The sequence below is a fragment of the Bombyx mandarina genome, chromosome 15 (assembly GCF_030267445.1).
Source record: "Bombyx mandarina strain Sakado chromosome 15, ASM3026744v2".
NCBI classification, from domain to species: Eukaryota; Metazoa; Arthropoda; class Insecta; order Lepidoptera; family Bombycidae; genus Bombyx; species Bombyx mandarina.
The window spans coordinates 11,803,479-11,828,870 of record NC_143221.1 but is presented as its reverse complement, the minus strand read 5'-3'; the positions used below and the strand labels follow the sequence as shown (position 1 = coordinate 11,828,870).

The following is a 25,392-nucleotide window of genomic DNA, read 5'->3' as shown; positions in this document are numbered from 1 at the left end:
CTCTAAGTTTCATACCTCTGTTCAAACTTATACTTGCTGAAACAAAAAACAGCAGGCGCCGAACGTGACGATGGGCGGCATGGGCGGCCCCGCCCCGCCATACCCGCGCGGCATGCAGCCCCAGCAGAGCACGCAGTACCAGCAACAGATGACGCAGCAACGCATGCGGCAACAAATGCTTGCGATGCAACAGCAACAGCAACAAGGGCCGCTCGTACAGCACCTGCAGCGGCAACAGCAATATCAACCGCCCTATTGAAAATCCACATAATCTATATATATATATATACATAAATCAGTCAAACCGGCGTATGCATGTGTATGTATGATTTTCACATTATCGAAATCTTATCGTCAGTAGTTTTACACACAACAATATAATAAGCATATAAATTATCAAACTAAAACCGACGATACTGTTACGATGAGAAAGCAAGCCAAGTCGGTCTCTATCCGGATTCGTTGCACTCTTAACGCGAACAGACGGTAGATGCCAAAATGCGATTGTCAAATGTGCGAAATTTTATTGCTAGCAAAATACATGGGGTAAATGTCCCTTAGCGCTAGCTAGGTTTGGCATAGTCGCATCGCTTGATGCAAGTAAACCGGAGTAATGTACCAAGAGAAAATAGCAAGTATGTACGTTTCTATCGTTACTGTTAGGGTCCGTTCACACAGACTGGCTAGGAGAGCATCGGCCCGCTTTTTTCACACAGACCGGGTCGTTTACGTTTGGAATTGGCAGGAGCGGAACCGCCAACTATTTTACATAGATCGACTGGAAGAGATCTGAAAGCGAATGCGTACGCAATCGGAGCCGATCGGCTACGCGACCGAAAAAGAGCGCGCAATCGGAGCCGGTCGGCTCCTCTTATTATTTCACACGCACCGCGTTCAAGCATTCTTAATGACAAATAAGTGCACCTGCAAAAATAAACTGTACTACAATTACTCAAAACTCTGTTTCCAACGTGATAAAAATCAGCTCTCCTCTCCGAGCCGGCCTGTGTGACCGGACCCTTATTAGTCCTTTATCTGTTCCAAATTACACATTTGTTTGATTAGAAAGTTCTCTGAGTATTATATTAGGGTATTTACTGGCGATATGTATGTACTATCACCCTATTTGTTTTTGCCACGAAGCGATCAGGCATTCCGTCTTGAAAGATAGAGCTGCCATTATTTAATTACAATCAAGACCTTACATATATCGATATGGCAGCGGCATTCACCTTGTTGTATCCAAGCACTACGGTAAACGCTCAACTCCGTGAACTCGTCTGGCTGTATGTTAATAATGAAAAATTAAATTCGTAATCCCCTACACGCATCAATCATATACCTATCGTGAAAAAAAGATTTGTTCTCTATGACTACCTTCGAATACATTAATATTTAAGTAGATTGGTTTGAAGAACACGTCTTATTTATTTTAGTCCGGTTATTTAATTTGTAAAGAATTATATTAGAAGTAAGTAGTAATATAACAAATGACCTCTATTTGTTTAGGTTAAATCTCTTAGAAAATTATGACATACGAGTACTGTAGATAGCAATAGTTTAATAATTAATTAATTCTCTGTAATCATATTTTAGAGTTTAGTCATAACGTTCGAAATACGAAAACATCAAACATATTTTGTAAATATTTTTTTAGAAATAAAACTTTTGTAAAAAATACACCTTTTTTTAATCGATCCCCGGTATACATTTATTACAAATAATTTTACGAAAATATGGTATGTGATACATTGAATATCCCATTTCAATTCATTAATGATTTAGCATCTTGTAATCGTGTAGAAGCGTCGCAAAAATAAAAAATACAGAGCATGGATTACCGGTTCTTCCACGAAATCTCAGTTAATATTCCTTCAATTCATCAGATACATCAACTTCAATTCCTTTCCTTCATTTTATTGAATATTTAAGATAATTTAAATAAAGAAAACAGGGTTCTCGAATATATATCGAAAGTAAATAAATACAAATGTTTAACAATATATCGATTAAAACAGAATATAAGGAATTTTGTTTATTTTTCACTTCGTCTATCAGTAATGTGGAGAAATTGAAAATCGTAAAATTAGAATGTATACATAGCTAGAATAAAAGTAATCGAGAAAACGCCGAAAGAAGTCAATGTCACCGTTCTAATCTTATTCGAAATACTATTAAAAAACCTATAGCCATAAATTCCTGTTTTTGTTTTGCAATAAATATTACTAAAAAACACGCGTTTAATAATTAATCTTCGAACAGCAAATATCGATCTGTACACTAACACAAATAAATGCACATCAGTTCACATATTAAGTGTATAGGTAATCTACGGTTCACATCACTGGGACAAAAAAAGGACTTTTTGGCGGGAACGCGAGGAGTGAAGTTGTGTGATTTGTTTTATTTTGTCTATTTAGTGTTTCTTCAGGTTTAAATGTGTAATAATGGTGGTTTATTGACTGTCTAATATCTGTGAAAATGCACAAATGTGGGAAAATGAAACAAAGCCGCTGGACGTAACTTCTCGGGATCCTCCAAAAAGTCCACTAAAAAAATCTTAGTAAATGACCATTTTACTGAGATTATATTTAATCCCATATCATCTCATTTCATTTCATTTAATTTCATCCCAGTTGGTCACAAATTAATTATCTTCGTTTAATTTTATTTCACTTCATATTATCATTTTTCATAAAAATAAGAATATAAATTAAAATAAGATATGACTTAAAGGTCTTAGTTACCAGGTCATAAAATCTCTTTAAAAAAAGACAATTTTAGGTTAGAATTTCAACCATACCAAATCAATCAACCATTTATCTATTATTTTTATTGGCTCATAATGTAAGAACTGCAATCACAAATTTTGAAATGCTACATTCCATAAGGATAGATAGATACATTAATAGTTTCAAATCAATAACAAGCAGAAATGATTGGAATTGTTATCAAAAACAAATACACAACATTGGTCTTCAGGATATTCCCAAAATTACAGTTACCGAAATACGAAAAGTATTGCGGCAGAAAGGTTTTGCCGTACAAGACGGATTCACGTCTATAACTACAAAATGTTCGATATGCTCAACAGAACAGAATTGCGAGGACAGCAAGGTTTATATTAACAAAACCACAGGTGAGCGAGTGTAGTGCAGCTTAAACGAGGCTTCATTCAGAATAAACTATTTTATTTATTTATTCAACTTAATGTACACATAAGTACAATGGCGGACTTAATGCCCGAGGCATTCTCTACCAGTCAACCAAGGGTGGTGTAGAGAATCCTGTGGTAGGTGCATAACTTAATGTGAAACAACCAAACTACATCATACAATATACAAACTATCTTTGAGTTATCAGCCTACCAACCATACCTGCCTATATTAATCGTATACATTTTTGTATTTATTGTTTTATTACGAATGGTAAATTTTTCAGGTTATTTCTTATGCCCAAAATGCAACTTGCATGGAGACTGGACAATATTGGAAAGAATAGTCAAAAAGGCCAAAGTAGAAGTTTCAATTAAAGACTACATAGACAAACTACAGAAAGATACGGCTTCATTTAAAAATGAATGGGAAAATGTTATCAAAGACACTATGTCTATGTCAGCCCTAAATGAAACTGAACTCCTGGATTTATTTAGGTTATATGAATTTCCTGTAAGATTTATTTAATATCATTTAACTTAAAAAGGAGCGCTCAAAATGTCTTGGTAAAAATGAAATTATTAGATTTGGAAATCTTGTACATAAGTTAATGTCAAAATATTTGCAGTTCCATTCTGAAGCTGGAAAGACACTTGCTGAGGTCAGAGTATCAGCAGACCATACAGTATTATATTTTCCATTAAAAAACATTTTAAATCAAGTAGTAGGCTATCGTAAGTTGCAAGCTGGCAATGAAGAACAAATACAATGTTATGGCTTCCATAATGCTGGACTCTTTTCATGTCGAATACAAAGAGGGAGCCGGAGTGATCAAGCTATATTGGTGCCAACTGTTCAGGATGTTTTAAGTTTAGCAGCTCATAAAGTACCAGGTAACTAAACAGATAACTAAGGTACTATTTATAAATATTTCAATATTGTGTTAATAACTGTGTATATTTAAGAAAGCAAGTATTTGATTATCTTATAAGTATAAATCTACTAATAGTGTTTTCTATTTAAATCGGATTACAGGTACATTTATTTGGCTCAGCAATTGTAGCCTACCACTAGTAGTATTGCCAACTTTAGAAAATCACCAAAAATTATATCTTTGGGGAGAATGGGACAACATGAGGGCCGTCGCTGAGAAACTTGGTGAAGAAAGATGTAGATTCGTGAGGTTTGTATGCTGTTGCCAATATAAATTTATGTCAAGAATTCAGTATCAAAGAAGTAAAATAATGAAGGATTTTAAATTTTAAAAATTATTTAGGTAAAATTGATATCATGGTGTGTGCAACAGAAATTTACCCATGTTGTTAATTTTGCTTATAAATAAATTTAATTAGTTCCCTTCGAGAATTGGTAGAGTAGAAATATTGAATATTTATACTGGATGGCTCTCCAAGGAGGTGACAACCATTATACAATATTAAAACTTCTTTATATCTCAAGATTTAAAAAAATAAAAACATTTTTCATACTAGGTCTAGCAAGGCCATCCACAGTCAAACACAAACGTTTAAAAGTTAACAGACAAGTAGACCGACAGATGGGCTCGTGACAGCAACAGAAGCAGCCGGAGCAGGCTTATCATTGAAGACCCTGGTGTCAGATGCGAAGCCAGCGGCGCATCGATCTATCACGACCTTCGCTGCTCTCCGAGATGACGTTTATGCTGAACTCACGAATATTGATAAGGTATAAATATCTAAATATTTACTTCCAAAAATGCAATTAACCTAGATCTATGTGATATAATTTAATCTTAATGTGTTTTCAACTTGAAAGCAGAATATTATCATGCAATATTAGTTCTGATTTAAGCTAGCATTTTGTGATCGAAATTTGACCATAGTTGCTGACATTTTAATGATTAACCTCCGCTTTTCCCTAGAGACTTAACTTTAAAAAAAGTGATAACACTAAAACTAACATATTAAATAAACAATAAAAAGAAAAAGAAAATCAATTGACATACCAACGAGGAAATGATAGTTACCTAACTGTTTTATATTTATCTATTTATTTAAAGATCATTTAAATAGATTTTCTAAGCAAGTGGAAATAGGCTAGGAAAAAATTTGATATCACCAAACATAATACAAGTACAATTTTCAGGTTCGTGGAGTTAAATGGCGAAGATTTCCTGCACTAACTCGACTGCTAGGCGGCCATAGACGTGGGGAGCTGACGGTACTAACCGGTCCCACTGGATGCGGGAAGACCACACTCTGCGCCGAGATATCACTAGATCTTGCGCAACAAGGAGTTAGTATGTCGTTACAAACAGTACAACGTTTACGATATTGTGATGCGTCCGTGCTCCAATGGATGAGATGTAGCAAGTACATTTTCACGTTCAATACAATACGTTTGAAGTCGTCGTGGCCTAAAGGATAAGACGTCCGGTTCATTCGTATCTAGCGATGCAACGGTGTTCGAATCCCGCAGGCGGATACAAATTTTTTCTAATGAAACACGTACTTATCAAATGTTCACGATTGACTTCCACAGTGAAGGAATAACATCGTGTAATAAAAATCGAACCCGAAAAATTATAATTTGCGTAATTACTGCTGGTAGGACCGATTGTAAGTCCACATGGGTCGGTACCACCACCCTGCCTATTTCTGCCATGAACCAGTATGTAATTCGTTTCGGTTTGTAGGGTAGGGTAGCCATTGTAACTGTACTGAGACCTTAGAATTTATATCTCAAGGTGTAACCACTTAACATCAGGTGGGCTGTGAGCTCGTCCACCCATCTAAGCATATAACAAAAAATGTGTTCACGTTGAATTTGAAATCGTATTGTAATGAAACCAAGAAAATAAACAAATAATTGCGTTAATACTTTTAGTAAAATTGGGTTGCAGAAAGTGTTACGTAAAGGCCGCCAATAACCTTGAGATATGAGGTCTACGTCTCAATTCTATAGTAGTGAAATACACCCTTCAAACTGTAACGCATTATTTTTTCGCAACGACCACACTAATCGTCCTATCACCAGTATAAGTTATACTGTATAAATAATTGCGCAAATTATATTCTTTATGATTTTGATTTTTATTACACGATATTTATTTATTTTTCACACGCGAAATAATTCGTGAACATTATTATATATTTTTGATTCATTACTGTATTCAACTATTGTCTCTGAAAAATATACGTAATTTGATTTCAAAAAAAGTATTGTATCCGATGATAGGTCGACATTATTTTAAACCATTTACTCTGTTTTTGGAATTACAGATAAATACACTATGGGGCAGTTTCGAGATTAGGAATTCGCGACTAGCGCGCACCATGCTCCAGCAGTCTGCCGGCGTGCCTCTAGAGCAGAACCTGCATAACTTCCAGAAGTACGCAGATGAATTTCAAAAACTACCGATTTACTATTTAGCCTTTCATGGCCAGCAACCGATCAAAGTTGTAATGGAGGTAAGAACAAAACGATAATTCAGTTTGAAATTAAAATAAAGCAGCGAATTTTCTTTTTCAAGAACTCTCTGTCGCTTGTTAGTTTCGAGAACGATATGTAAGATATTTGTGCAGGACGAAATAGGGTTTTAAATAGTTTTATCAAACAAATAGAATTAATATAATTCATAAGTAATTACGTAACATAAATGTATAATCTTAAGTTATTTTATAGTCAATATGTTAGTGTATCAGATCAGAGAATGTAAATAGACCAATAGGAACGATTTGTGGAGCGCTTTCACTACGGTAACATACAGATCAAGGGACCCCCGAAAGTGGCGCGTCGATAGCGCGTCGCGAGATAGGGTACTGAAATAAATATAAAAGGATGGCCATTTATAGGCAAAAACAGTTCCCAGTGAATCTTCGACAAAGAACCATCAGCAAGATAGAAACAGTTCTCAGCAGATCATCAAGACAGAAACAGTTCTCAGAAGCTCTCCGACAAAGAAACATCAGCAAGACAGAAACAGTTACCAGCAGTTCTCCAATAGTACAGTTATCAGAAAACCACCAGTGAATCAGCTACCAGTGAACCAGACAGTTACCTGTGAAACCTCGCTACAGAAGCCGATACCCATCGAAAGAAACAGCCGTCTTCTACCAGCGCACAAACAGACAGCAGAAAATATTATTACACGACTCGGAAACAGCCATACAGACCGGGTCGTGTACATTTCATGGTCCTTCGAGCCGGATCGAGGACACATTTCATGGTCTATTCGAGCCGGAACGAAGAAAATTTCATTATTCTTTCGAGCTGCGGGTAAAGGATACATTTTGAAAAAAGGAAACTGGAACAATGCCGATAACGCGGTCAACAGGAAGAGGTCGGATCGAAACTAAACAATCGCCGCCCTCAGAAACCACAGCTACAACACAGAGCATGTGGACAGAAACAACCGCGAATACCGTCATGAGTCTGGTAGCCCCCACAACAGAATCATCGTGCGCAACAGCCAACACGGAAGCCACGACGAAACTCGCAGAGAAACCTGGGAACTCAAAAACAGAGGCCGTCAAACAGTATATAGTCAAACAGAATGACGTGCCAACAAAACAGCGCGCCGGTACAGTCAAAACTGACCGGTCGCGAAACAGAAAAGAACAGAAGATAGCCAAAGCTAGAGAAGAGCTCGCCCGCCTACAAGTGGACTGGCCACGCTCGAAGCTGGATCTGATGACGAAAACAGCGAATCAGAATACAGTAAGTCAGAACTCGATGAAAGAGTGGGCACGTGGCTGGAAACCCAACCCACAAAAACAGAAAATGACGACCAGCATAATGAAAAACCGGCGGGAACCTGCGACAAACAAGACTTCTCAGATCTAACCGCAGCAATAACACTCGCCGTCAAAGCCGCCCGCGAACCAAGATACACAGAGTTGCCATTCTTCAACGGCAATCACCAAGACTGGCTATCCTTTCGCGCAGCCTATCACGAGACAATGAACTCCTTTACAAAAACAGAAAATATAAACAGACTCAGAAGGAACCTGAAAGGAAGGGCAAAGGAAGCCGTTGACGGATTACTTATAACAAATGCTGATCCGTCCGACGTCATAAGAAGTCTAGAAGCGCGATTCGGAAGACCGGAAACGATAGCCATAACGGAGTTAGACACGCTACGAGCTCTGCCAAGACTAACAGAAACACCAAGAGACATTTGTATATTCTCCAGTAAGGTGACCAACGCCGTAGCTACGCTTCGTGCATTAAATTGCACACATTACTTATATAATCCGGAAACTACCAAAACAATGTTAGAAAAACTCACACCAACACTACGTTACCGATACTACGACTTCACCGCGGTACAACCGAAGGAGGATCCGGATCTAATTAAATTTGAAAAATTCATGAAAAGAGAAGCCGAACTGTGCAGCCCTTATGCACAGCCTGAACAGGCGGGGCACTACTCGCAGCCCGCACAACATAACAGACGCGCACAGAGCGTTCACTTAGTCAGTGAGAAGCCATCACGAGCTAAATGTCCGGTATGTAGCAACACTGAACACACCACAACAGACTGCTACATATTCAAGAAGGCAGACTCAAACACAAGATGGGACATCGCTAAGAATAAACACCTGTGTTTCCGATGTCTCAAGTATAGAAATAAACCCCACCACTGTAAACCGAAGACGTGTGGCATTAATGATTGCAAATATACTCACAACAAGATGCTACACTTCGACAGAAAAATTGAAAAAACAGACAACAGTGACAAGGAAACAACAGAGAACATTAATTCCGCTTGGACCGGAAAACAGAAACAGTCCTATTTGAAAATAATCCCAGTCCAAGTACAAGGACCGATAGGCACGGTTGATACATACGCGCTGCTTGACGATGGATCAACGGTGACACTCATAGACGAAATCATTTGCAAGAAGACTGGAATAACAGGACCAATCGATCCGTTACACATACAGGCGATTAACAACATAAAATCAATGGAAACAAGGTCAAGAAGAGTCAACCTCACGCTCAGAGGCCTCAACAGTCGAAAAGAAATAATACAAGCGAGAACAGTTAACGACCTACAAGTAACAGCACAAAAAATACCAAAGGAACAGATAGATGAGTATTCGCACCTACGAGATATCAGTGACATCATCACGTACGAGAACGCGAAACCTGGAATCCTGATTGGCCAAGACAACTGGCACATGCTACTAGCTTCGAAAGTTAGACGAGGCAACAGGAATCAGCCAATATCGTCACTGACACCTCTAGGCTGGGTATTGCATGGAGGTCGCACTCGTACCCTAGGCCACCACATAAACTACATAAATCATGCTAGCGAAACCCAGGAAGATGATAAAATAGAAAATCTGGTAAAACAGTATTTCGCTATGGATGCGCTATGCATCACACCAAGAAGACCAAAAACAGACCCAGAGGAACAGGCGCTTCGCATCCTCAACAGCAATACAGTCCACACAACAGATGGAAGATACGAAACTGCTCTGCTCTGGAAAACAGATAATGTCAGTCTACCAGACAACTACAATAACTCGTTAAAGCGACTGATAAATATAGAAAACAAACTCGATCGTAATCCGGAACTGAAACAGAAATACACAGAACAGATGGAAGCACTCGTCGCGAAAGGCTACGCTGAGCCCGCTCCAAAAACAAAAACAGAGAACAGAACATGGTATCTACCTCACTTCGCCGTCGTGAACCCCCTAAAGCCGGAAAAACTCCGAGTCGTCCACGACGCCGCCGCCAAAACAAAAGGGGTAGCTTTAAATGATATGCTGCTTAAGGGACCGGACCTACTCCAATCACTACCAGAAGTGATAATGCGATTCAGACAGCATAATATAGCAGTAACAGCAGACATCAAGGAGATGTTCATGCAAGTGAAATTGAGACCTGAAGACAGAGACACGCTCCGTTATCTCTGGCGCAAAGATCAGCGAGATGACAAGCCCCCAGAAGAAAACAGAATGACCTCGTTGATCTTCGGGGCGTCAAGTTCTCCTTCCACAGCAATATATGTAAAGAACTTGACCGCCCAGAAACAAGAAGCCACGCACCCGGAGGCGGCAGTCGCAGTACAGAACAGACACTACGAAGACGACTTCTTAGACAGTTTTAAAGGTTTAAAAGTTGCAGTGCACATAACTACAGACTTTCGTCGAAAACACGAAAGAAAGCCGACCTCGAAGACCTTCTGGACCGACAGTAAGATAGTGTTGAGATGGACAAGAACGGGATCACGCTCGTACAAACCGTACGTTACCCAACGCCTGACAGCTATAGAGGACAGTTCAACAATAAACGGGAGGCGATGGTTTCCCACGAAGCACAACTTAGCCGACGACGTGACCCGAAACGTCCCAATGCCATACCAAAATGAACATAGATGGTTCAGAGGGACAGAATTCCTACGCCAACGAGAGGACTCCTGGCCGACGGAATCGGCGTCAGAAACTACAGAACCGACGGGTGAAGTAAATATAGCAGCTGCAGCACCGGCGGGAGCCTCATGGCCGAGGCGTCGCCATGAAAAGTGGAAGTGCCAGTCACGAAATACACACATGCGAGGGAAAAGTGATAGCGACATATCCAGGTCCCGACAACGTGGGGCGCACCGTAGACATCAGAACCAAGGGTGGAGTTCTACGGAGACCAGTACGAAAACTACTGATCCTGCCCATCGAAGAAGACCATCCTGCACCGAGAAATAATGCGACGGACTCGCACGGCGGGAGTAATGTGCAGGACGAAATAGGGTTTTAAATAGTTTTATCAAACAAATAGAATTAATATAATTCATAAGTAATTACGTAACATAAATGTATAATCTTAAGTTATTTTATAGTCAATATGTTAGTGTATCAGATCAGAGAATGTAAATAGACCAATAGGAACGATTTGTGGAGCGCTTTCACTACGGTAACATACAGATCAAGGGACCCCCGAAAGTGGCGCGTCGATAGCGCGTCGCGAGATAGGGTACTGAAATAAATATAAAAGGATGGCCATTTATAGGCAAAAACAGTTCCCAGTGAATCTTCGACAAAGAACCATCAGCAAGATAGAAACAGTTCTCAGCAGATCATCAAGACAGAAACAGTTCTCAGAAGCTCTCCGACAAAGAAACATCAGCAAGACAGAAACAGTTACCAGCAGTTCTCCAATAGTACAGTTATCAGAAAACCACCAGTGAATCAGCTACCAGTGAACCAGACAGTTACCTGTGAAACCTCGCTACAGAAGCCGATACCCATCGAAAGAAACAGCCGTCTTCTACCAGCGCACAAACAGACAGCAGAAAATATTATTACACGACTCGGAAACAGCCATACAGACCGGGTCGTGTACAATATTTATGATAATTATTCATTATAATTTGCATTTTTTTTTATTGCTAAGTGGGACGAGCTCACAGCCCACCTGGTGTTAAGTGGTTACTGGAGCCCATGGACATCTACAAAGTTAATGCGCCACCCACCTTGAGATATAAGTTCTAAGATCTCAGTATAGTTACAACGGCTGCCCCACCCTTCAAACCGAAACGCATTACTGCTTCACGCCAGAAATATACATGACAAACGCATATGCATATACATAAATAATTTAGTTTAAAACTAAAGATATCAATTGTCAAAATTTCAATAACAACTAATAACAAATATCAACACGCTCTCAATACGAACCATTCTCAAAGTGTAACAGAGTTAATGCATTGTGCAGGCAGTGGAACACGCAAGATACATGCACGACATCGCGCACGTGGTGGTCGACAACGTGCAGTTCATGTTGGGGCTCGGCGAGGATCGCGACGGTGACCGTTACCTCCGGCAGGATGCCGTCATAGCCGCCTTCCGTACTTTCGCGACCGCCAGACATTGCCACGTCACGCTCGTCATGCACCCTAGAAAGGTAATGCGTTTTTATTACAACCAGTGGTCCCCTGGTAGTCGAAATTCGACTATAATTAATTGAAATTATAAGTTTGTACACTATTATAGTTCTATTGTCAAAGACTTCGCCAAGACTACACTTTAGACGAATATTAATAAAGACAAACATTATTTAATCTATTCTCAATTTGACCACAGACTACGAGTATATGCAATAACAAAAGTTTGACAATAAACAAATATGCATGCGCGTATGTGTCAAATACATGGTAGTGTGTGTAATGTTTTCTTTTATTGATTTAATGTATTTTTTGGGCATAATTTAAAAAAAAATTACATTCTGCACTCCTCTATATTCTCTTTAATTGTGGGAAATTTCATACTTCTGCGTCCGCGCAATTTTCGTAAAAAGGGATACAAAGTTTTTCCTTCACGTATGAATATATAGATAACTGTTTTCATTTAAAATAATTGTGTAGCTTTGCATTTCATTTTATTCTACATTGCGTAGCTCCTACGACCGAAAAGACAAAACAAGGTGGACTTTACAAACAAAAAACATTTTTACAGGAAAGGGATTCGGAAGATCTTTCAACTAGCTCCATATTTGGTAGCGCTAAAGCATCGCAAGAAGCTGATAATGTCCTTATAATACAGGTAAAGTTGTGAGGAAATTAAATTAGAAGCGTACATATTATGTAGTTGCAAAACTTTATCAATGTTGTCTCATTTACAGGATAAACGGTTAACGGCCGTGCGCGGAAAGAAATTTTTACAAGTCGCTAAGAATAGATACAGTGGGGATCTTGGTATTGTACCGCTGGATTTTGACAAGGACTCCCTTAGCTACCAAGCAAAAAAGAAAAACAAAATAAAACTAGAAGATTCTGAAAAAGTATTGGATGAAGAATATGCAGTCCCCGAACAAAACTATATAGATTTTAACGAAAAACCCCCGCGGCGTGGTATGTCTTCACGAAAGTTTAAAAAACAAAGTGATAATAAAGAGATAGATAGTTTTTTAAATGATATCCTTAATTTAAAGTGATGTAGCCAATAGTATAAGAATAAAATGTTTTAGCACCAAGTTCTTGTTTATTAATTTAATACCAGGTGAGCTTTCGCCTCCACTCACATCACACCTGTTCTGAATTACATATTTCTCTTTCGAAAACTGTTCATAAATGCAGGTTGTACAATACAGTATTCAATATGAATTACATTATCTTCAGACAAATTTCATAGCTGCCAATGAGTTCCTAAAATTGTTCCTTTATTGGTTTATCAGTTTGGTAAAAAGAAAATATCGATGAAAGCTTAAGAAAAGCCTTTATTTCGAAATCACAGACAAACATTTCAATATACATAGTTTATACATTAAATAAATAAAATTTGATACAGACTATCAATTTCTAGGACTTAATTAGGTGGATATTTGTGTTTATATTATAAGTATTATTATCATTTGAATGCTTTAATTATTAGAAATTCCATAATATCAAATGCAATTCAAAACAAAACATTAATGGCCATATTGGTTTGATATGATGAGACAGGGCACAAACATGCAATATTTTTATCTTGCTGTCCTACTTTGTTAACATATCTTTAGAACTAGTTTTAATTACCTTGTTTATTATAGATAAGATTAAATAACATAATTTTAAATCAGTAAATTTATACAATTTACACATTATATGTTACAGGATCATAAAATTACATTTCATTTTTATTAATATTTACACAGTTGCAGCTTATATAAATCCAATTGTTAAAAATGCACAAATTAATTTTATAATTATAATACAATTATAATTTGTTGAAACAAGCATTTACAGCATCAACTAATGATGTGTCATTTGTGCGATTCTGCTTCCTCTTACATTTTGGACATGGTATATTTACATTCAAACATCTGTCATGAAATACACTGGAACATTCGTCACATCTGTATGTACCGGCAGTTTCAAATGGATACAAAATTTTTGGATCTTTGCAAACCTCGCAAATGAAACCTTTCTGACTACAAAGCCAACAGTCCAATACATGAGACCTAGCAAATGAAACCACTTTTTCTAACTGCAAAACCAAGGAACCATTTGGAATCTGTGCCAAATCTGAAATAGTATACAAATGGACATGCTCATACAAGTGTTCTCTTGGCCATATACGTTTCTGCAGATCTTCAATAACAGGCTCCCGACATGTAAAAATGTAAGCCCTTAAAAAGTTCAGTTGTATTCGAAGATCTTGTAAATGAGCCATATCTGAAACTCCGCAGTATATTTTAGGATTTAATTTCTTCATATCTATCCATGGATGATGTTGAAATTCTAATAAGAACAGGGCTGCTTTTTTAGAAACTGGATATCTTTTGAAGTCCCAATTATGTATAACTCTGGCAGGAATAATAAAAACATTTGGATCCATGCAATTAGAGCAATAGTATTCTCCAGTGTAAGCACAAACTTTAGCTCTTGATATTGTACTTCCCAACAAATCCTGACACCCTTTGCACTGGTAGTTTTGATGATCAAGACCCTGTTCTCTTGATAGTACCCCCAACTGTTGTATCAAGCTCTGTAGTTCAGGAACAGTAAATGATTCTGTCATTGAACTTGGAACAACTTCAAAGTCCAAACCCTGAAGAGCAGGGTCTTCTGGTGTAACAGGATCAATTTTTATGTTACTTCTAGCAACATCATCTGGAGTAAACTTCAGTTCTCTATGTATATCCTTGATGATGTCTCTCAGATTTGGCATGTTAGAGAATGTTTCAGCAAAAGGATTTGTTTGGTCCACTAATGAAGACAGACTTTTTATTTCTGGAGTTTTAATCATACTACTGCCATGTGAGGAATTTGAATGAATTGATGCATTTAAATCATCATTATTATCTGCTGACCAACCTTTACCAATTAATGAGTTGCCAGTAATAACAACTTCACAATGAGCTTCAAAATCTTCAGATTTCACTGAGGTAGGAGAGGCAAGCAGTTCATCTGCTGCATCTTGACTTGTTGATGGATATTGTATTGGAAGTGGTAATGATCCATCATTAGTAGCCATTTCATCACATATAACATCTGCATTTTTACTTTCAATAGTTTCATTTTTGTCATTTTCATCCAAATTACTCTTTGTTACTTTTCTAATATCACTTGAATTTTTAGATAGAATATAATCCAAAGCTTCATCCTCATTGAGAGCAAGTATTGGACCCAACCCAGTGATGCTAGGTGTGTGTATAGGGGTAGATGCCAATTTAGGTTTATCTTCTTCTTCAGTGATAATACTTGCCACATCTAATGCTGCACTGATGGGAGCAACCCTCACCCTGGGCACCCAAATACCTGCTATTATTAATACTTGTTCAGGCCAGTAATTTAATAGACTTGAATTAATCGGTAAATTGAACTGTACACATGTCTCTAGACCTTCTACTAGCCTTTGTGCCACATCCAATATCTCAGGATCACATACTAATGCATTACGATTGTAGAATGGTTTTATAGCTGAAATATTTTTGTGTAGAGTTGACATATATGAGGACAGTAAACATTCATTCAAAGCAATACGCAGCCAAGCTCGGCACTGACCAATTTCTGTGTTGATCTGAGGCAAAGATGAAATTTGATCTATATTTTGTCTATGAGACAGTACTAGAACGAGCGGCCAAAAGTTTGGCTCGGGTTGCTGATCAGAATCGCCAGTGAGAGCATTTTTGGCTTTTCTTAATAATGTGTCCTTGAGACCGTGAAGAAAGACTGCTTCAAGGGCCATGCACAGGGTACTTGTAGAATCGGTCGAACCAAGAACACTGTGAAAATTTTCTTCAAATTGATTGTTAAACTGTATGTCTTTAACACTTTCCGATAAGTTGTTTATTATTGATTCTTTAAGAATTGAGTCACGACTGCGTGTTGTGAATCCAGAAGCGACGCTCTTAAAAAACGACATGTTTTGTATGTGTATAAGAATTATATCTTAGGAAGGAATGGTCCGTCAATTTTATTTATTTAATACAAAAACAACAAATCTTATTTCACTGACTCGAGTTTAGCGCAAAACAACTGTCATTAGTGATGTGCCAAATCTCCTTTTCGATATCAAATCAGGCAGCTTGAATACATTGAACGATTCTTGAACTCGAAAACTCGGATACCATAGGTTAAACACTTAATATATTCGAGATCGGATACGCAGAACATCTACAGTAACATCTCGAGCATCTACACTACTCTGAACAAAGTTGAACATACTTATTCGGTTTAGAATAAAAATGATAATTTATAAAAAAAAATGTATAGTTATTATCTTACATGTATATTATAGCTTGTCAATGTTTACTAAACAGAAAATAGTATTTACATGCTTATAAATTAGTTACGAACAACAGACAGAACAGAAATTATACGTAATTGTTTCGTCTATTTTGAACAAAAATCACGAACGTTACACTTTTTTATAACACTAATGCTCATTTTTTATTAATTATCAAATAAAGGAGAGAATTTCTTAATTCACATGGAAATAGGTTCTTAACTGTTTTTTGTTTTGGCCCATGGTCCATATTTCTTATTAGGATTTTATTATGTTGAGTGCTTTGATTAACTGGTTCATTGGAGTGATTATTAAATATTATTTAATGTATTATCTATGGGATTGATGTATTGTAGGGGGCAAAGATAAAACTGTGCTTAGTGCGAGTTAGCTAATATTTGTATGGAATGAGATCGTTTTAGACATGCGTAGTTCCGGACCGAAATAGTTCCTGGAACTATGTCCTCATATGGAACTATATCATTCAATCCGAGTTGTGAAAATTAACATGTTCAGACAGTTCCATTTCCATTCCAAGTGTACTGTTATGCAGGAACTACGAACGCGTTGAACATGACGGACATGCGGACATGATTAGAGCATAGGTCTCGCGCGGCGCGGAGGCGTGGCACGGCGAGTTCACCCGAACGAGTCTCGAACCGACACGAGTCCACGTAAAGAGATAAGGCGAAATATGGCACGAATACGAGGGAGTGAGATGGAGCGAGTGCATGAAACTGCGTGTGGAGCTCTTTCATATTACATTTTTATTAATATTGAAGTTATGCTCTACGACCTACGTGTTACAGTCGATAGTTGAATAAATTAAAATGTTTTGCTATGGATTTTGACCTTGACCATGCATCATTCCTACGAGCATTTAACGTTAAGTGTTTGTAGACCATTTCTTAGAAAATCATAATTCAAAATTAGAGAATTTTAAAACATTCACCACTTTCGCTATTCGGTATCTCGGTTATGGGAAAAAGGTTGTAAGGCTACAACGAGCTCAATTTACGTTGTATATCAGAATAACGTGGTATTTTAATTAACAATTGATAGGTTATAGTTTCCGGTGCATCGTACAATACATTAAAAAATAATGAAAGTAGTAGAGTAATTGAAATTATGACAAAGTAATTACAGTACATTAATAAATTATTCAACCAGCTGTAACAATGAACCTAAAACTAAAAACCTTAGAAAATAATAATTACAATAATAATTGCCATAAGCGGCAATCTATTTTTATATAGTGTTTTTTAAAAAAATGTATTTTTAATACCTTTTTTGAAAAATATTGTGTAATTAATAATAACTTAATACGTGATTCGCTACACTACAAACAGCTACTAGACTTAACATGTCCGCGGAACTAAACAGCTTCAAACAGCTACTAGACTTAATATGTCCGCGGAACTAAACAGCTACAAACTACAAACAGCTACTAGACTTAACATGTTCGTGGAACTAAACAGTTCCGCGAACATGTTTACTGGAACTAGTTCCGACACTCAAAAGAACGATGTCATGTTCAATCCAGTTCCGAACATGATTAGCGCACGTCTAGATCGTTTGCCTACGTTTGCCGCTAGGGGCCAGTGATTTCGAACGTCATAGAGCGAGATCGGTAGACTTGCCAGCTAAAAACGGTATAATTGTACTATTTTGTACCCAAAATCGGTATTTGTCAAAAAATATACAATATTCAATCAAATTCGTTTATTTATTGAAAAAAAAATTTACAGACTAATTTATAACAATCATATTTAAGAATAATTATTTTTATAACAATATTGTTTGGCCATAGCTGCAGTCATAGTCAAATTAATTTCAAAATTATAACAATTAGCTGTATTAAAGAGTCGTTTTGTATGTAATAGACCAGTGATTGATTCACTAGACAGCCTATTTCGCTGTTTTGTTTTCAAAAGATTAATAAGTGAAAATATGCGTTCAACGTTAGCGGATGAATAGGGAAGTGATAAAATATTAAGGACAATTTAAACAACAACAAAGGAAACATTTGAGTTTCATTGGCACGTTTTAGTAAAGTTACTTGATCCCAAAATAGTTCTACATCATTAGGAAATGTTTTGATTTGTTCACAATTTCTTAAAATGCGCCACTCTATCAATTTCCTGGAAATCATTGCTTTGAATATTGGGAAAGAGCCTACTCTTAAGAAGTATGAAAAAGTGTAAAATCGGTAGAAAAATCGGAAGAACTTCCATGTATACTCTGAAATCGTAGAAAAATCGTTATATTTCGGTATTTCGGTAGAACAGAGCCCATATCGGTAGAAATACCGAAAATCGGTAGGTTCGAGATCACTGCTAGGGGCACTTCCAACTGCATACAAAATTGGGTTCACTTTAACGCTATCGAGAACGTTAAAAAACTCGCAATAAGCACATAGGTGGGGAAAAAAATTGAACGCCGCCATAGATTATACACTAATATTTAGAAACTGCGCTCCAATACTAAATAAACAAAATAAAATAATTAAAATTTTACTAGTTGGTAGTTTGGTAGGTAGTCGCCAATTAACTAAATACTAATAAGCCTGTTGATTTAAAAATACAATAGCAATTATCAGATTACTGTGATAATCTATGAGGGAGACAATAACTGTCAATTTAAATAGTAATACACACAATTTAGTCCTAATTTTAATTATTATTCATACTAAATGTTTAAAATTTCAGATTTCAGACTGATACATTATTAATTAAACAATAATAAAATAGGTACTGAAGGCATGTTTGACATCTTACATTCATTGTTAATACTGTTTTTCATATGCTGCACATTAATTGGAGTTACTGATCAACATGAAAATTCTAAAAACCTCGGACAAGGTATAATACCAACTTTTTCTTCACATTTTCTTAGGATACATTTTAAATATTATATTGTGGAAATATACAGCACTGATATATAAAAAGGCTTATATATTTAAAATAAATGTTCTATTTTTGCAGAATTAATATTGTGTCGGAAATGTGGTGCTGATGTAGCCGATTCACATTATTTATTCAGCAAACAAAGTCCAGGAGCGCTAACAATAGACAAACAAAACCTGTTTGGCCATCAAAATGCTACAGTGCAAACATTAGTGAATCCATTTGGAGTGAAATTTGATATAGTTACTCTAGAAAAAGCAAAATGTGAAAATGTGGGCCCAGTAAGTTATTGTGCACCCAATCACATATACAAAATTTTAAATAATACTGAACTGAATAGACTAAATGCTATAATTATATGCTATATAATTTTTAGCCCCAAGGGGCTGATTCCTGGTTTCCCGGCTACACATGGCGTATATGTGCATGTCCTCATTGTGGCCAGCACCTTGGCTGGACTTTTGAGTCGACAGATTTGAGTCTTACAAAAGCAAAGGAACACGTTCACTCATTTCACGGTTTCATACTGAGTAATGTACTTGGAGAAAATTGTAAGTTAAGTACCTACTATGATATCTATTTTTTATGTTATTAGTCCTTTATCTGTTTCAAATTACACATTTGTTTGTTTTATTTTATTTAAGAATCGAAACAATCACAATAAATCCCTGTGGGTTAGTGATGGGTCACCTTGTAAGATTTGAGTCAGAATTTTTTTGTCAAAATAAGTTTATTTTTTTTTCAGTTACGGATTCTCTTATAATGATGCCAAAAATGTATAAAATGTAAGTAATCGCTTGAGACCATTAAATTATTTTTTTACTGTAATGAGTTTCATTTATGAGCTAACAACTCCACGAGTCTCCAAAGTAAGCCTAACAGTTAAAGACGGCTACTTAATGAGTAGTTCTACAACCATATCAGAATTGTAATCCACTGAGATACTGAGAGAAGAAACTCAATAGTTTCTTGCCAAATGAACATTGGTTCTTATGCTATGGCTAGGTATCACGTCGAATTCTTTGATGGTTTCAATGATTTGTGCTTTACCTACTACTAGTTCTATTAGAACTAGAGAAGAAGTGTTCAATTGCACTCTGAATTCTAGTAAAACTATAATAAAAATAATAAAGGCACAATCAACAGCTTAATTAACAATAACAGCATAGCAAACATAACATAAAATAAACAACAACACTCAAAATGGATCGGATGACTCCACTAAGGTAGAATGGATTTGGATCCATAAGGTCATGGCTTGAGTGTTGACTTTGTGGGGATTTTGTGTGAGCTGAGGTAGGATCTAGCTAGATTAGCAGTATAAGATTATCATGCGTCAAAGTAGCAGTCTGATACTAGCTTCATATACATACAGTTAGATTCAAGAACTAGATCACATACAACTCTGATGATTAATCTAAGGAGCGTGAGCAACCATACCCATAATTTTGACATATGCATATTACATAGCGTTTGACCTTTCTGAAAAGAATTTACCGTACTTACAGATTATAAGATAGATATCCACAGCAAAATAAAGTATATCTGTTTAAAACCACGGATAGATAATCTTGTCATTCTTAAATTATTTTATAGAACAACATACTCAATCGGCGATGTTACATAAATTAGTTTGATCCTCGAGGCTAGGTATTGTGCTCTAAATAAACTATATTTCAAAATTTTATGCATTTTTTAAAAGGATATTTACTCAATTAGTACGGTTGTTCAACGATTTTAATTGTAGATTAATAAAAACAATTAATTGTAAATAAATCGAAAATAAACTATTAATACTATTCCTTCATATTATGATTTTCGAGCGCATTGTATGCCCCTATGGATAGGTATCTCCAATCTGTCTATTTATCCTGCAAAGCAAGTTATAAGTGTAAGTAAAATAGTCATTTTTAAAGATGAATCAACATTTAATGTTTGTTACCTGGTAAACTGATTAAAATAACTATTTCGTTCGTTTTTTATTTATTTATACTTAATTAACAAAAATAATAGTATAATTAAAGTGTTATCATAAAGCATGAGGGCCGAGTCACACCGGAGTGGCAGCGGCCCTCGGCGTCGCCGCTGGCGGCCTCCAGACTGGACGCGCCTAGTCTCCTCTTGACTAGTTTAGTTTCTTCATTCGGCAATGATACTCGTGTTTGGAGTGAACATGATGGAATTGGTTATTACATACGAGCGCGCGAGCGGCCTTGTGTCGCCGCTGGCAGAATCACCGACAAGACGCGTGGCGCGCGGCTGTTCGCTTAACCGCGGGCGGGCGGCGGCTGGTTCGCGTCCTTTTCAAGCTTTTCAAGCAATACTGATCTTTTAAGTATATAGATGAAGTTTAAAATTATTTCACACTGAAAGTGTTCGCCGCGTCGCTGCCATTCCGGTCTGACTCGGCCCTAACAAATTAGCTCAAGTTAACTTATGTACCTTTACTTGTGTCAAGATTTATTATTACAATAATAACACTCCACGCAGTGATATAATTGAGGGAAAAAAATGCAATTTAAGAAAAAAGTTACTAAAGTTTAAAAACAATTTCAAACAATGCTTCCCTGTTAGTATGCACTAATAAATTTTGTAGTTACCTATACAAAATATAAAGCATGGTCCAAACTTTAGAAAAAAAAGTAAAATGTTACACTAATAGTCAATTTAATATGTGTATGTACTTTAACACAGTCACCTACCAACCATTGTCCACTCACTGAAAACATGATATTATAGTCATGGTTATTTGATTAAGTGCTAGCAAATCGTTGATGAAGTGATTGCCCTGTAGCAACTGGTGTGGGAGCGAAATTAACACCACTAGGAGCTTCAGTAGCATTTCCTCCATATGTTTTTCCCTGAATAGCAGCTATTTCTTTCTGTAATTTCGCATTTAATATTTGCTTGTTTATAAATTTTCTTCCGACTCCTCGACCAGTGCCTCTGCCTCTACCTCTACCCCTTGACCTTGTTGAGCTTGTGTTGGACCCTCCAGATCGGTTAGATTTGTTAGACGTCATTGATCGAACACTACCTGGACCTTTTCTTGAATTATAATTTCCTAGTTGATTATTCAGCTGTGCCAAACTTTGCCTATTCAGATAACCAGTGCTTCCAACACTGTTACGTCTTTTTCGAGCAAAATCATTAGCCACACTAACTGTTAACTGTGAAGCTGAACTGAATGAGTTATTTCTTGATCGTGTGAATGTCTGTGATCTTATCATGTTATTTTTTAACATCATATTCTGCCTCTGTTCTTTTAAGATTTGGTCAGATCTCAATCCCACATTGCTATATCTATTTCCAGTGCTTAAACCTCTTCCTCTTTTAGAAACTCCTCGTTTAGCAATCGCGAGGGGTCTGCGCAAATTGATGCCACCTCTGCGTGTTGTAACACCTAGTCTACTATGAACATTTCCTCTTAAATCGGGATTAGAATATGCACGTTGCAACCTTTTTTGAGCTCCACCTAAAACAAGTTATTCCAAATTCTAAAAGTAATCTATTTTTTATAGCAAAACCATTATTATAAATGTGTTTATGTGAATAAGATGTATAATTACTATTTATAGAATGCTATGTAGAGAGATAGAATGCATATTTGATTGTCATATACAACAATGTGTGAGAGACTTCTTACATGGCATGTGATGGTTAACCCATGTAACATTAACTTGTCAGTGTTAAATAAAAGTGTTAAAATCTGGTATTAATTTATAATTATGTTCTTTGCCAAATTATATTACCTCTAAAAGATCTGCCACTTCTTGTCAAAGGAGGCATTCCAGTTTGTAGGTTTTCTAATCCTGCCCGGCCCTTTGGAGTTAAAGCTCTTAGCTGTGATCGAGACCTGGATCTGTTGCGAGAGTTCGATCGGCGAGATTGACGAGAGCGAGATCTAGCCTGTGATTGTGATCGTGATCTAGATTGAGAACGACCTCTCTGCCCACGTGACTGTGAACGTCCTTGTCTAGACCCTCGATTAGCTGTGCGAGATTGGGGACGACCGCGTCCATTATTACCACGTCCGCGACCTCTGCCACCTCCTCGTCCAGGTCCTCTACCTCGGTTAATACCTCGTCCTCTAGATCTGCTTGCACGATTTTGTTGATTCTTTTTTATTATCTCATCTATAATCAAAAAATATTGAAATTCGAGTTGTTAAAGACTTTTTGTTTTTATTACTTTCATGTGTCATGATCTTCCCAACGACAAACCACCTGTTAACAAGGTTTTACACCAACCCACACAGGCCCACAAGACTCCAACAAACCCTGGCATTATACTCAATACGGCTTGAGGCCGGGGTCGTATACCTATATTTTTATTTTAATTAACGAGACACACGTTTATAACCACCCAAGCTCATCAGATTTCAAAACTCATATTGTAAATAACACTACATGAAGTGTGAATAATCGTATATAAATAGATCAAATCCAAAGATTTACTTACCTAGTGACATATTAACAGAATCTGCCATTTTGTTATAATTTGGTTTCCGTAATTTATAGACAGCGTGTTCTATTAAAAACCAATTTAACAGAGCATGTAATTTGTAACTACATTAATAGTTTAATGTAAATAGTACGATAATAACATAAATACGTTTACCATTTCACAAGCGAAAAGTTAGGTTATGTCCGGTATGACCCTAGAGTAGTATTTTGTATTATTGTGTATAATCTATGGTATTGTATCACAGCATAGACTGACTTTTTGGCGGGAACGCGAGGAATGAAGTTGTGATTTGTTTTATTTTGTCTATTTAATGTTTCTTCAGGTAACTGTGTAATAACGGTGGTTTTTAACTGTTTAATATCTGTGAAAGTGCGCAAATGTGGGAAAATGAAACAAAGTTGCCAGACGTAACTTCTCGGAATCCTCCAAAAAGTCAATTAAAAAAATTTCAGTAAATTATGTACCACCATTTTACTGAGATTATATTTCATCCTATATCATCTCATCACATTTCATTTAATTTCATCCCATTAATATCTCAAATTAATCATCTTTATTTCATTTCATTTCTTTTCACTCCATATCATTTATCATAAAAATATGAATATATTAAAATAAGACAAGACCTTAGTCATGGTCTTAGTTACCAGGTCATAAAATCACTTAAAAAAACAGCAGATGTGAGATGCTGACGCTTGCTTTTTTTTCCTACCTAGTCTTGAGAGGCTATTTCAGCTTCGCCCTAACATGTAGGTGAGCTCACGGGGCTCAAACCTGACGACGTTGCTAACACGAACCTTTAGCAAGAGCCGTGCTTCGCAGAATCTACCACCGGATCGGAAACACAACCCACTGAAAAGATCCAGCGAGACACTCAGTGGGCTGTGTCTGTGGGTTAATTTACTCGTCGAGCCTTTCGTCGAACCCGTCGCTTGCGACGAGAACGATAACCGGTATATACTCACGCATTTTCACAGAGCCAATATATTAGATAATACGCGTATGTAGGTATGTACATATTGTAGATTATTATTGTACTATAGTATAATTATTTTGTCCGTGCAGTTTGAGTCATAAAATATAGCCCGGCTAGGGCGGTGAGCATGTTCCGCCATTATCGATAAAAACAAATGAGTCATCGATGGCAGGTACATAGCGGCGGGGTGGTATACGAAGGGTGGTGAGACATTGTTATGTCATTTGTACTTACCTGAAAATTATAGTACATTATGTCGAAGAGAAATGTGTTTTATGCATTCGTTCTCTGAATTTCTTTAGTGACACAATGGTTACTCCTTTGTTTTGTATCAAAACGGCAGAATTTATTCAAAATAATATTTGCACGTGTTGTTATCAACAATGTGTTAAATTTTTTTACTGAAATAAGAATAGATCCCGAAAAGTTACAAAGTGTTAATTTCTGCCGTTGCCGTTAACTTGCTGCGGCGATATGTGGTGTAAGTTTTCGATTAGTGATTTTTTTCTTTCATTTTTATCACTAACCCACAAAATGACAAAACTAAATACACTATCGATAACGCTTATCGACAACAATAATGCGCATCACTATGCCCGTCCATAAGGCTCGTCGGTGGAAGAGAGAGCGAAATACTCGCTTCACCGATTTTTTATGACCCAAACTGCACAGACAAAATAATTCTACTATAG

The 25,392-nt window shown here is 36.8% G+C and overlaps 5 protein-coding genes across 6 annotated transcripts in view; 3 read left to right on the top strand and 2 right to left on the bottom strand.

Moving 5' to 3' along the window:
- kto (mediator complex subunit kohtalo) overlaps positions 1-1,684 on the top strand; it is a 53,832-nt gene extending 52,148 nt beyond the window's left edge. For both annotated transcript variants that reach the window (XM_089733307.1, XM_089733306.1), the window contains one exon: positions 53-1,684. In XM_089733307.1, the coding sequence (XP_089589433.1) occupies positions 53-259 (207 nt within the window). In that variant the 3' untranslated portion in view covers positions 260-1,684. The remainder of the gene's footprint in view (positions 1-52) is intronic.
- A 1,089-nt stretch (positions 1,685-2,773) lies between these two features.
- mtDNA-helicase (mitochondrial DNA helicase) lies at positions 2,774-13,115 on the top strand. The gene is made up of 10 exons (XM_089733305.1): positions 2,774-3,139; positions 3,442-3,668; positions 3,784-4,048; positions 4,191-4,338; positions 4,703-4,859; positions 5,280-5,429; positions 6,416-6,604; positions 11,859-12,047; positions 12,599-12,685; positions 12,765-13,115. Exons 1-10 carry the CDS (start codon positions 2,875-2,877, stop codon positions 13,074-13,076), a joined length of 1,989 nt encoding a protein of 662 aa, XP_089589431.1. The 5' UTR covers positions 2,774-2,874; the 3' UTR covers positions 13,077-13,115.
- A 223-nt stretch (positions 13,116-13,338) lies between these two features.
- LOC149501485 (uncharacterized) lies at positions 13,339-16,165 on the bottom strand. Its single transcript, XM_089733304.1, has one exon. It carries the CDS (start codon positions 15,986-15,988, stop codon positions 13,838-13,840), a length of 2,151 nt encoding a protein of 716 aa, XP_089589430.1. The 5' UTR covers positions 15,989-16,165; the 3' UTR covers positions 13,339-13,837.
- Positions 16,166-18,729: 2,564 nt separating this feature from the next.
- On the top strand, positions 18,730-20,081 carry LOC149501484 (protein cereblon). The gene is made up of 5 exons (XM_089733303.1): positions 18,730-18,882; positions 19,060-19,212; positions 19,336-19,538; positions 19,634-19,808; positions 20,003-20,081. Exons 2-5 carry the CDS (start codon positions 19,113-19,115, stop codon positions 20,044-20,046), a joined length of 522 nt encoding a protein of 173 aa, XP_089589429.1. The 5' UTR covers positions 18,730-18,882; positions 19,060-19,112; the 3' UTR covers positions 20,047-20,081.
- Positions 20,082-21,223: 1,142 nt separating this feature from the next.
- LOC149501483 (uncharacterized) lies at positions 21,224-24,090 on the bottom strand. The gene is made up of 3 exons (XM_089733302.1): positions 23,719-24,090; positions 23,010-23,393; positions 21,224-22,732 (listed from the first exon to the last, which is right to left on the bottom strand). The coding sequence occupies exons 1-3, from the start codon at positions 23,744-23,746 to the stop codon at positions 22,011-22,013; spliced, it is 1,134 nt and encodes a 377-aa protein (XP_089589428.1). The 5' UTR covers positions 23,747-24,090; the 3' UTR covers positions 21,224-22,010.
- Positions 24,091-25,392: the final 1,302 nt, after the last annotated feature.